The 16,460-nt window shown below is 46.3% G+C and overlaps 1 protein-coding gene across 1 annotated transcript in view; it reads left to right on the top strand.

The window, feature by feature from the left end:
- The window catches only part of LOC135806084 (tetratricopeptide repeat protein 39B-like), a 17,789-nt gene extending 5,981 nt beyond the window's left edge, over positions 1-11,808 (top strand). The window contains exons 7-21 of the mRNA XM_065320230.1: positions 5-72; positions 343-407; positions 923-1,010; positions 1,444-1,509; positions 2,929-3,037; positions 3,204-3,271; positions 4,580-4,639; positions 5,233-5,324; positions 5,492-5,561; positions 5,893-5,981; positions 6,778-6,892; positions 7,302-7,407; positions 8,160-8,268; positions 9,308-9,427; positions 10,727-11,808. Of these exons, the coding sequence (XP_065176302.1) occupies positions 5-72; positions 343-407; positions 923-1,010; positions 1,444-1,509; positions 2,929-3,037; positions 3,204-3,271; positions 4,580-4,639; positions 5,233-5,324; positions 5,492-5,561; positions 5,893-5,981; positions 6,778-6,892; positions 7,302-7,407; positions 8,160-8,268; positions 9,308-9,427; positions 10,727-10,811 (1,310 nt within the window). The 3' untranslated portion in view covers positions 10,812-11,808. The remainder of the gene's footprint in view (positions 1-4; positions 73-342; positions 408-922; positions 1,011-1,443; positions 1,510-2,928; positions 3,038-3,203; positions 3,272-4,579; positions 4,640-5,232; positions 5,325-5,491; positions 5,562-5,892; positions 5,982-6,777; positions 6,893-7,301; positions 7,408-8,159; positions 8,269-9,307; positions 9,428-10,726) is intronic.
- The last annotated feature ends 4,652 nt before the right edge of the window (positions 11,809-16,460 follow it).

Below are 16,460 nucleotides of genomic sequence, written 5' to 3'. Positions count from 1 at the left end.
TCAGATGAGAAAGCTGCGGAGCTTATCTACACAGAATGCTTGCTGCTGCGTGGTGTTATTACGTTTCTACAGGTGTGTGCTGCTACCTTCATCCATCCATCTATCCACATAACCATCCATCTACTAGTATCTATCCGCATAACCATCCATCCATCCGAGATTTGGCATGCTTTCTGCTCGTCCTTGTTTTGTTCACTTGTTCACCGTTATTGTTGAAGTTCCTTTCTTCTCATATGTCACCTAGGCGTTGTTGCTGTGTTGCTGTGGTGAGCCAGGAAGTTACCTGGCCTCATTGTCTGACTCTGGTTCCTCTGTTCTGTGACAATGTTCCTCCCTACACAGGATGAAGGCCTCATCAGTTTTGCTCGAGGTGGTTTGCGGATACGTGCTTGCTATAAATCTTATAAGTATGCTGTGGGTGCTTTTGGCAGCAATGATCGAGCTTGGCATGGTTTAATTAGAGCTATAAAAGTATGAGTGCTGCAGACATCACCACGCAACATGACAACTTGTTAGAGGGGAGAACCTCTTATACGTTGTCATATTGCGTGGTGATGTCTGCAGCACTCATACTTTTTATAGCTCCAATTAAATTATTATCTTCATGAAGGTTACTTGGCATGGTTCCTTTCATTTGCACTCCTTGACTACTACTGAACCTTGAACTAATGTTTAACTCCATCCCAGATACTAATTATGTGGACCATCAAGAACGTGCAACGTTGAGGCAGGGCACTGCGTTTAGAATCAGTATTCAGCGTTACCTCTCTTCGTATGTTTGTGTGAAATTATCCTTTAGAGCACCGTTCCCTTTGCTCCGCTGCCATCCTTCCCCGGTTCAGGCTGATCCCTTTCTGTTAGAGTTGCGTAGTCCAACTTGTGTACTGCTCTCACCTTGTACATGTATTCCTTCTTCCTGCAGGGAATGCTACGATCTTATGAGCACTAGTGGGAGATGTGATCATGAGTTTGCCCAGGGTGTCAAGTATGGCTTTGGAACCTTCAATCTGGTTAGTGGTACTAGTACTTGGTAGTATATCACGAAGGCCAGGCCCAACTATATTGTTGCTGATTGTCCCTCAACCAGCTACGATCATCTATGTTGTAGGCTGAGATTGTCTGGCAGGATCAGATACTGTGTTTACACGTTGAGTTCAGCGGCGGATCCAGCGATCTCTACAGGGGGTTCCAGTATAATCAAAAACTGAATAGCTGATACATGTACATGGACACGCATATGGTTGCCGGTAGCACATTTACGAAATTTAAACCCTTCCTGGATCCGCCCCTGGAGTTGAACTGGTGTGCACTTGTCCTCATCGTATTTAGCCTTGATACGTCATCATCAATGATCATCCTCATCAAGTGTATTTACAGTTCTCCTGTTCTCGCTAATGCTGATCTGTGTGATGTATTCTTCTCCCATCTTTGTGTTGACTGTAGGCAATGTCATTACTTCCTGCAAGAGTACTCCAGCTTCTAGAATTTATCGGATACTCTGGTGACAGAGTACGTATGTTATTCTGAATGTCAGTGTTCAATGCTGGTGTCCGCAACATGTTTTTGCCTTAAAGTAGTTCTTGTACTCCGTTGCCAAACTACTCCGGGGACCGTAGATATAGTAGTGAAATGCCTCTCGTTTGAAGGGTACCAAGGTTTGATGACATGAGTCGATAGAAAATGTCACTAGGAGCTTGCACAGACCTCTAGCTGCCACTGGATGATCCTATTGGGGGGAGGGGGTCTGCAACAGGGACGGGGAAGTTCAATCAAAGTACGTACCGATTTACCATGGTAATAAAACACAAATTCTACCCTGTAAAAAGACTCACAGTCTGTGGGGATTGCCGTAGTAAAATAATAAATACTACTACTACTAAATTCTAATTCTAAGGCTATTTCGCAATCTATAACTTCGCATGCAAAGACCCAAATCCACACAATCAAGTAGACACTTCCTTTCATCTATCAAACGTTGTCTTTCCCTTCTCATCAGGATAGTACAGGGAATGTTGGAAGTTTGGAAAACACATAACTATAATAGAGTTTGTAAAAGGCTATTGTGGTTGTTTTCATGGATCATACCAAGAGTACATAACCAAGGTCCAAGAGTGTGCAACTCTACGATCCCCCAACCCACGGCAAAATGTTTTAACAACATCAGTCTTCCGCGGCTATTGGCTCACTAATGCCATCATGCGTGCCAGAGAACAAAGTACAAATAATGTGTACATCGCAGCTACGGTAGTCGGAACAGCACAACGGACAATAGATCGATGTATCCTGAACCTGATAAACTCTCACCGTATCCACAAAACAAGCGTGGGAAAGCAGACGCACTTGATCATACTTCTGCCAAAGAATGATCTAATAAAGAAAATTCCGCCGTGGGTGAACCCATCACAGTTCGAGTTAGGAGTTGCACACTCTTGGTTTTGTACCCTCGGTCATACCGACCTCTATTACCATGTAATGGCGTGTATCATATCAGTTTTTGATGTTTATTTCTGCACACAATAAGTGTAAAAAATATAAAGGACACAAAATGAGTCACTGTCCAACACTGTAGCTAGATAATAAGCGGTCAGAATTTGCGATAACTGAGCACAAAAGGCTCTTGTGCTTATCCTCCTCCCCCTCTGTACTGGAGAAATAAAAGACGGGTGTGTTGTGGCAGGGTCCTTAAACTCTGTGCTCGCTTAGTGCAGTGGGGCAAATTGCAAATCGTTCAACATTTAACTCGTCAGACTTTCGACTCTTGCCATATTTTGAACACCCGTGCCACCTGGCCCCCGGACTAAGCTGCATATGCGAATCATCAGATCAGGCTAGGTACTTTTGCACTGATGAGAAATGCTTTCTGCTTGGTGTTGGCATGTTATTTTCCTGCACTTGTTTTCTTACACTTGTTTTCCGCTATCACTGTAGGGTCTCGGCCTCAAGTTGCTCAATGACTGTGCTTACGCCGAGTCACTGCGGGCATTTTCCGCCCGCCTTGTTTTGCTAACATTCCACACGATCATACCGTATATGCTTGGTGAGTGGCAGAGAATAGGCTGTGAATTGTTTGGCTATCGTGCGGACCAAGCTGTATGGTGTCTTGTAGTTTATTGGTTTACTAGGTGGACAGTACTACATGTAGTGTCCCGGCCAGAGCATTACATGGGACTTATTGGTATCATCTGCTCGATTTACTTGGACAGGCCTCGGCGATGGTGACATTGAAGAAGCTACGAAGCTTATTACAACTAACCTCACCAAGTATCCCAATGTAAGCTGAACAGTGTCTGTGTTGGACTGCAACTGACAGTGTGAATGTATGTGTGTGCAGCTGACTTTCTGTGCATGCTGAGGAGCTTACTATGGGTTCATTATATCCAACAGTGCACAGCTCCGTTGAGCAGCTTCATCGATATCCCTACAAACATGCATCAGCCGATTGTGCTGGCCTACTAGTACCCAAGCCATGCGTGTTGCCATAAGAATTTGGGCTTTGCACGGGTAGCCGCGTACCTGTGTTATCTGGCCACCTTATGGGTAGTATCAAGAGTGCGTAAACAAGAGTATGCAACTGTGGTTATGGGTCAGTGCGCGGTGCGCTGCCTTCATTACGTAACTTGCCTCCATCACGCTCGGAAAGCATGCACTCAAACCCCAAATTCCTCGTACGAGTCCGTCCGTTTTTCCTCCATTCGTTCTAGTACCTACGCGATCTCTAAATTTCGGCGCGTGAATTCCAGTTCCGTATGAAAGTTCATTTCAAACGAGGGGAAGTGCGGTGTTGGATTTTTCGCAGTGCGCGGACTGCAGCTGAAAGATGTAATGAAGGCAGCGCGCCGCGCATCTGGCCCATAGAAAAGAGATCACAGTTGCATACTCTTATGGACTCTTGGTAGTATGGTCGAAAAACATGTACATGTAGTGTACAAGTACATGTTTGCAATGAGTCACTTTCTAACTTGATATGCCATGTTCTATCTGACCGATGTTGACGATCTCGAGCAAGCTCTTGGAGCGAGGATAACGCACTGTGGACTCTGGCTAGCGCAAGACGCTTCGTGACGTCTTCTGCATAGCTACGGGAATTAAAATTTATTTTCCAATTCACTAAGAGGTACGGGTATGTTCCATTTGTAACATGACGGATTCAAAGAGGAATGGTGTCTCCATAGTAACACTGCCCGATATGTACCCATGGTACCTGTAGAAAATTAGCCGAACCCAATTGCCGAAGAACATCCTACCTGGCTCAACCCTGATTCGAAGTAGCTGTAAAGTACATGGAGCATGAGCCGAAGTTGTACTCTGTGGGGGTTGTGTACTCTGTGGGGGTTGTGTACTCTAACACACACCTGTATGTGTACATGCGTGTGCATGTTTGGTGACCTTTCGTGTGCACATGTACATATGCATGTTTACGTGTGGCCATGGGTAGCTTCCGCTGCATTTAGTGTAGGTGTCGGGCAGGCTGTTGCTCCTGTTTAGCTGTTCATGCAATTCTTCCTTTCTTTTATTCATCAATACGGTCTGCAGTCTCAACAGTAATTGTGTTGTGATGTAACCCTCTCCTCTGTTTCAGGGTGCTCTGTTCCTCTTCTTCAAAGGCAGATTACTGGTTATTGAAGGCTCGATGGCGGATGTAAGTACTTGTTGCATGGTGTTGCGTTGCGTTCCAGGACTAGCTTATTTGCCAATACCAAGATCATTTTCATTGCGACATTGGTCCCACCATTGCATGTGGTAACACGTCTATGCTAGCGTGAGAAAACTCAGTTTACTGAGGTATGTTTGCGGCTTCAACCTTTTCTCTGCATGGTCAAGCAGAATTAGTACGGAATGTTCTTGATTGCAACTTGCCAGCCAACGAACTACAGACAAAAAACAAGTTAGATTTGAGAACTAACGCAGGGATGGATGAGAAAAACCTGAAGTGATGTCATGGGAATCATCATGGCAACATAGCAAATGATGGAAAATGTGACTGGCATGTATCATGTGACTGGCATGTATCATGTGATCGTCATGTATCATTATGATGATGTGCATAGGGAAGCACACTGGGCTGGATTTACATTGCCAATTTTGTAAGGACTCTGTACGGCACGGTTCGTATGTATATCCATAATCGATGAAGTTATGTTGTACTTTGAAGTACGACTTCTTTTATTGTGAAGTGTCACGTTTAGTATGTGACCTTGTTTTACGTCCTCACCTTTCTTTCATTATGGGTAGGCTGAGGAGTGGCTATGTCGGTCGGTTGCCTGTCAGAAGCAGTGGCCTCAGTTACATCATCTCTGCTACTGGGAAATATTCTGGTCTCATTGGTAAGTTTCAGGAACATGAGCGCTCTTTTCTCTTTTCTTCTGTATTCACATGTATTTGTGTGTGTGTCTGTGTATGTGTCTATGTCTATGTGTCTCGGTTTGTCTGTGTCTGTGTGTGATAATGCGCATGTGAATGGATGTGCCTCCATGTGTGTGGTACTCGTTAGCTTCCGTCAAAACTGGTTGAAAGCATCTGATTTCGCCGAGACTCTCTTTAAGGAGAGCAGATGGTCCAAGGTAAGTTTTGTCGTTGTACACTGCGCTTGTTTCACACACACACGCACGCATGCACACACACACAAACACACACGCGCGCGCGCGCGCACACACTGTTCACTTTTCCCACCTGAAGTGTCCATTCATTATCAAGTTGGTGGAGTTGAGAATTTTTTTATCCACTGATATGATTGTATCTACGTAGTACACATACTTCTGAAGTACTTCTGTAGATTCCAGAGTTTTTGGTTGATTATTTGCTATGCACATATATGATATGTGCACACTTGTGGGCTCGTAGTTGTCTGGATCCATGCTTGCTTTCTTATGGCTGTGTTTCTTTGTTGTGCAGTCGTCCTATCTGTATATGCAAGCAGCGACGTTGCTCATGGACGCTGATCCCAAGTCCGATCAGTACACCAAAGCATCGGCATTGATGAAGTAAGAACCATATTATGATGTCATTGCAGCTGACCATGGTGATCACTGTTTTGTTTTCTCTACTCACTTGCCGTGCTTATGTGTCCTGGTGATCATGGGTACTGCACTCATGGGGCGACAAGACTCAATTGACTGAACAGAATCTTGCTCTAACATTGTTTGAAATAGATTTCGAATGTCTTTTCTTCCTTGCCATAATCACGGTAGCATGTTAAAAAAGAGAATAGAGCTGTAGTAACTAGTAAAGCTTTGCTCTAAGTGACAGGCACACACCATGAAGATTTCAACACTCACTGCCACCGGTTTCTCATGCTGTGCGCATGACGACATACGCGTGCATGGCAGCAACCATGTTGAATATTTACCTGGGAATTTCCTGTTTCAAAGGCAACTGGTTTCTGGAGATCACCTGCCTACTTTGAAGGGTATGCATCAGATCTACACCCGTGACTTCATGTGATGTGTGGCTGGTGGAACCCCTTTTCACGTAAAGTACTAGTACTCAGAAAACCTGAAGTTTTTATTTTTCCGGATCGCAATCTATTTTCAATCATTTTTCTAAATATTTTTTTCTGATTTTCGCATTCGTTCTCCATAGCTACTATGCACATGTGTTCTGTACAAGTTGAACAGCGCACCCTCTGTACTGACCAGCATAATGCATTAAAAATAGAAACTGCACGCGTGCATGGAATATACTCAATATAGGTAAGTGAATGAGAATTGTAATGCTGCTTGATGAACCGAACGAGGAAGTAACATGTTGTTTTCCTGTTTCTCTCTCGTCCATTGTCAGGAAAATCCCCGGTCACAAGATCAGAATAGCAGGCCGATCAGTGCCATTTGAGAAGTTTGCCATCGAGCGACACGATCGGTTCTTACGCAAGGGCCATCTCTTCCTACCAGCTGTTGTAAGTCATTGGCCGCTTGCATACTGTAGTTTACACTGATACAGAGTGCAATGTGCAGTAAGCCATCATTTGTGGATTGTACTGTTGGTGTACTGTGCTTGACTGCAAGGGGCAAGTCAACATTTGCTTGGGGATATAAATACCTAGGTATGAATGAGAATTGGTTTGCATGACAAGTAAATTGGGTGCTACGTAGTACGAAACTGTACTTCAACACTCACAGGTAGCGGGCTTGCATCCAAACCTTTGAGAATGGCTGTGGTGCTGGCGTGTGTGCACATGTGCATGCATGCACGTGTGCATGTGTGTGTGTGTGTGTGTGTGTGTGTGTGTGTGTGTGTGTGTGTGTGTGTGTGTGTGTGTGTGCGTGTGTGTGTGCGTGCGTGCGTGTGTGCATGGTACTGTACAGGAAATGGCGTACATGATGTGGAGTGGCTTCACGGTTTTGGCTCGCAATCAGGAACTGCTGGAGAAGATGTATACGTATGTCAGCAGGGCTGCCAGTCAGGATGTGTGTAAGTTTTGGTTGCATGCAGAGTCTATAGTATGAGATTGTTGTGTGTATGGCCTGTAAGTGTGTATGGCCTGTAAGTGTGTATGGCCTGTAAGTGTGTATGGCCTGTAAGTGTGTATGGCCTGTAAGTGTGTATGGCCTGTAAGTGTGTATGGCCTGTAAGTGTGTATGGCCTGTAAGTGTGTATGGCCTGTAAGTGTGTATGGCCTGTAAGTGTGTATGGCCTGTAAGTGTGTATGGCCTGTAAGTGTGTATGGCCTGTAAGTGTGTATGGCCTGTAAGTGTGTATGGCCTGTAAGTGTGTATGGCCTGTAAGTGTGTATGGCCTGTAAGTGTGTATGGCCTGTAAGTGTGTATGGCCTGTAAGTGTGTATGGCCTGTAAGTGTGTATGGCCTGTAAGTGTGTATGGCCTGTAAGTGTGTATGGCCTGTAAGTGTGTATGGCCTGTAAGTGTGTATGGCCTGTAAGTGTGTATGGCCTGTAAGTGTGTATGGCCTGTAAGTGTGTATGGCCTGTAAGTACATGCCTTTGCAGTAGGCATGTATGGCTTGGCCGGTAGCTAACTGGTTGTTACAGCATATTCGCCAATTGCCTTTGCTTTTTGTCGATAGAATTTCTCACACATGCACCCTGCCATTAAAGGCTGGCCTTGTTGTAGAATGAGCCTTGCTCTGGTGATTCGTTAGGTTCTAACTGGCTCACTCACTATCTCTCTGTGCTTTTCTATGTTCACTCTCCTTATTTCCATGCAGCTGATGATCCAGACGATCATTGCCTGGCTGAGCTTCTTCTTGGTGTCTGCCTTCGCTGTTCTGGCAAAGTTGATGAAGGCCTGGCGAAACTGCAAGACATGCTTCAGTAGTGAGTACTAGCTAGTGTCTGTCAGGCTGATCACATCTTTGACAGTTCCACTCACCTACTCTACCCCTGTGCTAAATATTTGACTTGGAGTCATTGCATAAGAGTCAAGACTGTCCAGAGTATTAAAGTGGGGTTCAACCGTTGTTACCTGTGAACCCTTTTCATTGTACATGTACTACTACGTAAGAATACATACCGGTAGCCAACTTGGCACGTGTGTGAAACTTGACGATCCCTTGGGCCATGGCAGATTATCTATGACGTCAGTCTTTTGTTTCCGCTTTTGAGTCTTGACTCATTGATACCTGCCTAGCCAGAGATGGAAAACCAATGAGCTTGTACATCACAGCTACGGCAGTGGAAGCAGAACAGTGGGCAGTAATGTTATATCTCGTATGTGTCCTGAACCTGGTGAACTGACACCATATCATACATACATGTGAAGCATGGAAAGAGCTACTCACGTGATCATACTTCTACCAAGAATGACAATGACAATATCAGCGCGGAACCCCTTTCACGAAAAATAGGGCCAACATCATCATCATGTGGCTCATGCCCAGGCAAATGTTTGGCAAACATGTGTTTCATACGAACGAATACAGTAAAAGCCTTATACGAAGTACTAAATTTATACCTATGCTGTTGCTAGTGTAGTAGTGAGCTCTGAGAGAGTGAGAATCGTTACCTTTGATACACGTAAACCCGTCAATTTTAGGAAATCGTTCTATTTGCGGCTCGTTGGAATAATGCCTTTACAGTAACACATTGGAACATGAATATTTGGTCCCAAGAGCAAGGGCTATACCCCGATGTGGCACTGATCTAAAAATAATAAAATATTTATATTTTAACAGTACCAGTATGCGCTGCTGTGCTGCTGTAAAGGGTACTAGTACGGGACTTTCAGAGTATGTCAACATGTTGACTTCCATATTGATCAGTACCCAGCGACGATGAACCAATGGTCTCTCTCTATCCCCCCTCCCCCTTCTCTCTCATTCTCTTTCTTCCATCTCCTCGTCTCCTTCCCATACAGTGCCATCAACTCTGGTGTGGAGAATGCCTACTTACAACCATATTGCCACGTGGAGATTGGTCTTTGCTTCATGAAACTAGAGCAGTACAATGAAGCCAGAAAGCATTTTGACATAGCCCGGTATGTTTGTGAGCATGCTCATGCATAGGTACTGAAGTACCAGTACAAACCTGGTATATACAGAAGCCTTGCTTGGTAGTTTAACATGTTTTTCGATTTTTACAGCATGTTACACAGGAGCACTACGCGTCCTCGCCTTGTAACATGCTGTCAAAATCGAAAAACAGTACAAACCTGTAGGTCATTCATAGTACTGACTCATGACAGTGCCTTACCAGAGTAACCAGACCCATGTGCAGGATATTTCTAATACTGAGGAAAGGGGAGTCCCCGGTGATACGTAAACATGAGAGCTGTCTCTTCTGCAGTGTTTCTCTCTTTCTCTCTCTTTCTCTCTTTCTCTGCACTGGCCAGTGTTCCCAGCCTGCTTTGAGGTATATCAAATGAACAACGGAGAGAAGCAGGAGCCAGAAGTACATTTTGCTTAGGAAATTGTAGCATTCAGCGATGCTCTCTGACCCAGGTCCGAGATATAGACATGCTTGGTTTTTCCAATAGAATTAATGAAAGACAGTGTATACCGTGGTACAGTCAGACCTCGCTTATCCGGTCCTCGTTTATCCGGATCCCTCGCCATCCGGAAGAAAATCGCTGGTTACCGATGTGCAGCATATGTTATGCATACAACATAACCGGGCCTCGCGATCCGCATACCGGTGCATGATTTTGTATACAAACGGGTTAAAATGTGTACAAAAAGCTTCGTCGTATCCGGTTGCATGTGGCTTGCAGAAACTAGAATCAGGGAGTTGTACAGGCAAATGAGGTCCTTGACCTGCTGGCCCGTGCTGGGTGCATGTGGACAGCACTCAGTTGCATGCACTTGTTATTTTTCTCGCTTGTTTTAGCTATAACAATCAGTCATGTTGTGCACGCTAGTTGTACTGCATAGGACCCGTCTACATGTATGTACAATGTCACTGCTTTTGACATGCCACATGCATATACAGTATGTGTGTTCAGTTATCCGGTTCCCTCGCATATCCGGATATTTTTGTGGAAAACAGATGTGTGCGGTTAAGCGAGGTCTGACTGTACAGTGAATGTCTATCTGCACAGTTTGCCATTTTAGTTACTGTAAAACCGGAAAGTTTAACAACCAAAAAGTTTGACGTTTTTGTAATTTTGGTATGATAATGTGCAGAAAGTTTAACGACGGCTACCTGGCCACCCATCTGTATGCGCATCTTTACACAGACATATCAAACCAGGTTCGCGATAACGTTTCTTCAAATAACGTATTAAGCTTAGCATGTATATCTATGTGTGCGTGCCGCATGTTTTCTTTTCTGCATGAAGGACTAACTTCAAGAAGTACGCGCTCCAGAGTCGATTGCACTTCCGGATGCATGCAGCACTGCGTACGTTCCCAGCGGACACATGACGTCGCTGTGCAGACCGCTCTTTGTAAGCACACGAAACATGGCACTTTAGGTTTCAACTGTCTTGCTTGATGGCCCACTCGCCCTCTACGATGTGGCGTATCGGCATTGGGAAATGGGCAGTGATCTGCTTTTGGTGGAACTCATCCCGTAGCTGTAGATATTTTCTTTCTTCCCTGACAATTTCTTGACAATAGTTAAACACTTTCCAAGCTCACGGTTCATTCTACAAAAGAAACCTGCAAACAACCATTACGGATTAAGAAACCTGTATCTGAAATATAGTGCCATCAAATCTTTCTAGCTTTGTTCAATTCTCTTTAGGGCAATGGCCAGTTAAGCCTTGCGACCGACCCGTCTATCTTTCATCGACTTCATACCATTGTCATCATCAGTGTGCCTATGTTTTGCTACACGCTTCATTTGTTAATCTGCTATTTATTTTCCCTCCTGCCCCCCCCCCCCCACCCCCTCCCCACCCCCTCACTGTCACTGGCTTTAGTTTTGATATCTGTTTTCTCTTTTGGGTTCAAGAGCGTTGTTTTAAATCATTTTTGTTTTCATTCTGCTAGCTTCGGGAACCATCTATTTGCAGTATCTTGAAGTTTGGGTCCTGAAAAAGTCCCCCAGCCACCAACTAACCAATATATATTTTTAATAGATTCGACACCTTCTAAGGTAGACTCACCCGCAGCATGACAACGTTATCATAATCATCGGAGTAATCCCTATGTGCACTAGATTATTCGTGCATCTGACAGAACATTATTTTATTGTCTTTAATATGTCATAACCCCACGAGCATACAAATCGCCCCAGAGCTGGGCTCTTCTGCATGCCGCCAACATACGTACTTACTGTAATACAGTACTGTAAACGAAGAATGTTTCGTACTTGGTCTTCTAATCCCATTCGTATGCATCATATCTTTGTGCGTAGCAGCTGCCTGCCATACCATTTCAATTTTGTACAGTTGAACATCGATTATCCGCACATCGACTATCTGACCATTCGATTATCCGTAACAGTTTTTTTGGGCGCACTTGCCGTAGAGTATGCACTGTGCATGTAGTGAGCCATTCAAAAAATACGAAAATTTTGAAAAGTAGCACTCTATTCTATTTACAATGTACATGTACATGTATTTACAGTGTGTTTTCTTATCCGGAACATTTGCCTTATCTGAACACCGCCTGACAGTTGTCTGCCCAGAGGTGGTCGGATAATCGATGTTCAACTGTACATATCCATTATCCAGTCTTGTCATGAATAAGAGTTGGTGGACAAGCCGTTGATTATTCACTCTCATTGTAATATCAAAAAGTATTCTTTCTAGACCAAAGAGTGGTATATTTGATAACATTTAATAACGATAGAATTTTTGACGATACTTCTCCAGACGTTTCGTTGTTCTGAACAACATCGTCAGTGGTCATCGTCAGTTCTTTATCCACTGACGATGTTGTTCAGAACAACGAAACGTCTGGAGAAGTATCGTAAAAAATTCTATCGTTATTAAATGTTATCAAATATACCTTGTCATGAATTGTGTGACATTAAAAAAGCTTGGGGAATTTTCTTGATTGTCAACAGTACTATGTACTTTAACCTCTTCTCCTGGCATGAGCGTGTGCTGTTTGAACTGCAAAGTCTGTTCACATGCTGCGGGTACATACCAAGTGCCGGCGGCCTTTCTCGATGCTATCCACCTAGGAAACCTAGTGAAGTGTGTACAGTGAACTGTGTATGCGTGTGCTTTCGTTCAAGCATAGAAACATGTGTGTGTGTGTTGGGGGGGGGAGTTGACCTTGTGTTATTTAGCACTGATGGAATACAATTCAGTGGTGTAAGTCCTTTTAGTTTTGGCAGCCTATCATGGCATTGCGGCTGTAGACTCCTACTCCAGAGTATGCACGGGTGTGCACGGATGCACATTTCAGGCGTATGTACACTGTGGCATAGTGTGATATCGGCGATATCAACAGTTCATGCACTCAAAGTCTCTCTCTCTAAACTACGATCACAATCAATGCTACGACACAGTCGCAGACTTTCACAGTTGAACTCGGGGTCGAGAGAGCCTAACTCTCGGGAACGTACTTCTCTTGGTCTGAATCACGGAAAGGCAAAGAATGATTGTGAACACTAGCAATTTATAGAGGAAGTTAGCTATCGGGGAGATCGATAAAACAGCGCAGCGGAGCAGGGAGAAGGATCGCTAGATCGACATGGACAGCGTAGAGTACGGAATAGCTAGCCGGAGAACAGCGGGCTTTGCGGCAGAAAGATCGAGACTACGGGAAAAGACAGCGAGAACTAGCGGAAAGAATATCGAAGAGAAACAATGGAAACGTTATGTTTAGGTAGCGAATGAAGAAAGAGAAAGAGACGCCAGCGGTGTAACGGAATCCATAACTAATTGCTAAAGCAAGGGAGACAGTGTAGGAAAAGTGATATCTATTATTATGTGTGTGGACCAGACAGAGTGGCGGCAGGAGGAAGAATAAAATCTGTGAAGCATTCAGGCTATTGACTGTGGTGTGCAAAAAGCGTGTCTATCAGGCCGGCGTACAGGTTTCTATAGATGACAGGTCATGCATGCAAAGTGTCACGTGCTCCTACGCTACGGTGCGCCAATACTACACCACACCTTGTTTTCTTGAGAACACGCCCTCGTGTTCAAAGTATACAGGTAGTAAACATGAAAGAAAAATGAAGCAGGGAAAACAATATAGATAAGGGTGTCTTACGATGACGTTTAAAATGATCTTACAATTTATGGTTGTCTATAGCGGTGAGGTCGCTGGAGTGCATTCCGAGGCCGGAGGTTATAGCGAGGCGGCGGGCCAGCCAGCGGTACGGGTAGGTCGTCATCGCAGGTCGGGTTAATCTGGGCCGTATACTGTGCAGGAGCGACTGGCACTTCAGGCGGCCGAATATACGGCTTGAGGCGGTTTACGTGGACCGTCAGCCGTTGGCCCTTGCTGGCGTCTTCGATGGTGGCAGTGACAGAGTCCAGCACCTTACGGACAACGAACGGGCCGGACCAGTAGCTGTGTAGTTTGGGCGACTTTCCTTTCGGGACGACGGGCGAGAAGACGGACACTTCAGCACCGACCTGGAGACGTGGCTTTGTGTGGACGGTGCCGTCATAACCAATGTGGGTAGCATGAACAGGCAGGGCATCCGCCGGGGCAGATGACTCGGGATCAACAGAGCAAGGGCTAACAGTAGCTACCCAAGTGCCTTTCTTAAGAGTGACAGAGGCCTGGTGTGTACTAGCAGCACGGAGCGGAACAGGCTCAGCGAGGGGACCCGAAACAACACTGTAAGTAGCGGATATGTCAAACACCTCATGAAGGTCAGGGCGGGGCTCAAGAAGAAAGTCACCGGTGGGAAGTGGTGCATCACAAGCAACAGGAAGAATGACTTGGGAAAAGGGCTGAATGCAAATACTCTCCGTTAAGCGGACACGACAGTTAGCGGGGAAGGGAGGTGGGGTATTGTTATCAAGGCGACAGGCATTGTTTGAAGCAGGCACAGGCTCAAAGGTAAGTCGACGGTTACTAGTGTCCAAGATACAGGCATGCAAATCAAGGAAATCCAACCCTAGGACAAGTTCTGGCTGGATATCAGCAACAAGGACGTCATGACGGAATGCACGGCCACCAACAGTAACAGACACAGACAGCTTACCCAACACAGAGACAGGGGAGCCATTAACGGATTGAAGTCGTGGAAGGGAAGACTTGCTCAAGGATAGGTGATCCGGCAGCCGAGAATACAACTGCATACTGACCATGGATACCGCAGAACCTGTGTCAATAAGAGCTACAGCAGACACATCCTCTGCAGAGGCAGGTACAGAGAATGAGGAGGCAGCATTGACAGAGGTAACAGGCACAGGTGGTTGTACAGTCGGCAAGGAACACAAACCAGAAATCTCAGAGACAAGAGTAGAAAAGGGAAGGCGGAAGGCCTGAGGATTCGACCGGTACACACACCACAGAACGGGAGGACAACACAACAGCCAAGGAAACAAAATGCAGAAATGGATGTAACCCAGTGCAAACAGAGCGATGGCAACGAAGTCAAGAATATATACAAAATCACATTGGTCACTAACCGGAGCCCAAAAGGAGAAGACGGCTGGCGAACGTGGGCTCACCGTCGCAGCTGGCGCCAGTTTAACGGCTGGGAAGCCTGGCGTTGAGGAGCAGAGCGGCAGTCCCGGGCCAAATGACCGTCTCGCCCGCAGTTCCAGCACGATGTAGAAGGGCGAGGGCTGGGCGGCATGCGGCGGGGTGATGGCTCGTCACGCCGATGGTAGCCCGTGTCCCTGGTAGATCGGCGGGCAAGCTCCGTCTGGACAGACTGCAGTGCGGCCACGGTCTCCGCCAGGGCCTTCACTTGGTCGGCTAGAGCGTCCCTGGTCGAAGATGGCTGCGCGGAACACGCGGGCAACGTTGGCGGGCGCTCCTCCGGGGCAGTCTCCGCGCGTTGGATTGCCTGATGTTGCATCGCGGCCCGAAGAGCGTCGTCTAGCGTGGCGGGGTTCAGCTCGCGGACCCGGATCCGCATGGCACGCGAATCCAGGCCCTGGACGAACTGGTCCTTTGCGAGGACATCCAAATCAGCAGGCTGCATGGCCGGGTAGGCAAGGCGTGCAGAGTGTCTTACGTTCTCGCAGAAGGAGCCCAGTGGTTGCTCCTTGGACTGGTGTGAGCCCTTGAAATTGGCGCGGTGTAGGTCCACGCGCTGGGCAGGCGCGAAACGGTCCTGGAGCGCCTGAATGAGAGCAGCGACTGGGCCCTGTCGGGTGGCCTGGGGCAGCGACTGGTAATAAAGCTGAGCCTCGTCGTTCAATGATATTGCCATGAACTGACTCTGCTCGGCGGGCGTCCAGGCATTGATGGTAGCCACTTGCTGAAAGTGGTTGAGCCACGTCGGCCAGCTGTCCGACAGCGAACCAGCAAATTTGTTTGGCATAATAGCGTGAGGAGGCACACGCGGGACGGCGGCAGGCGCAGCAGCAGCAGCACCAGCAGGAGCAGGTTGAGCCATGGTGACCGGAGCGCAGGTGGTGAACGAGATTCAGGACAAGAGGAACGAGGACCGCTAAGTGGACAGAGAAGCAAGCAAGTAGCGACCGAGACAGCAAGAGGACTAAAGAAGAAAGCACGTAGAGGACGAACCACCGCTGCCACCAGTGTGATATCGGCGATATCAACAGTTCATGCACTCAAAGTCTCTCTCTCTAAACTACGATCACAATCAATGCTACGACACAGTCGCAGACTTTCACAGTTGAACTCGGGGTCGAGAGAGCCTAACTCTCGGGAACGTACTTCTCTTGGTCTGAATCACGGAAAGGCAAAGAATGATTGTGAACACTAGCAATTTATAGAGGAAGTTAGCTATCGGGGAGATCGATAAAACAGCGCAGCGGAGCAGGGAGAAGGATCGCTAGATCGACATGGACAGCGTAGAGTACGGAATAGCTAGCCGGAGAACAGCGGGCTTTGCGGCAGAAAGATCGAGACTACGGGAAAAGACAGCGAGAACTAGCGGAAAGAATATCGAAGAGAAACAATGGAAACGTTATGTTTAGGTAGCGAATGAAGAAAGAGAAAGAGACGCCAGCGGTGTAA

This window comes from Sycon ciliatum, chromosome 1 (genome assembly GCF_964019385.1).
Source record: "Sycon ciliatum chromosome 1, ocSycCili1.1, whole genome shotgun sequence".
Lineage (NCBI taxonomy): Eukaryota > Metazoa > Porifera > Calcarea > Leucosolenida > Sycettidae > Sycon > Sycon ciliatum.
Note: the sequence above shows the minus strand (reverse complement) of the source record. Positions and strands in the feature narration are given on the sequence as shown.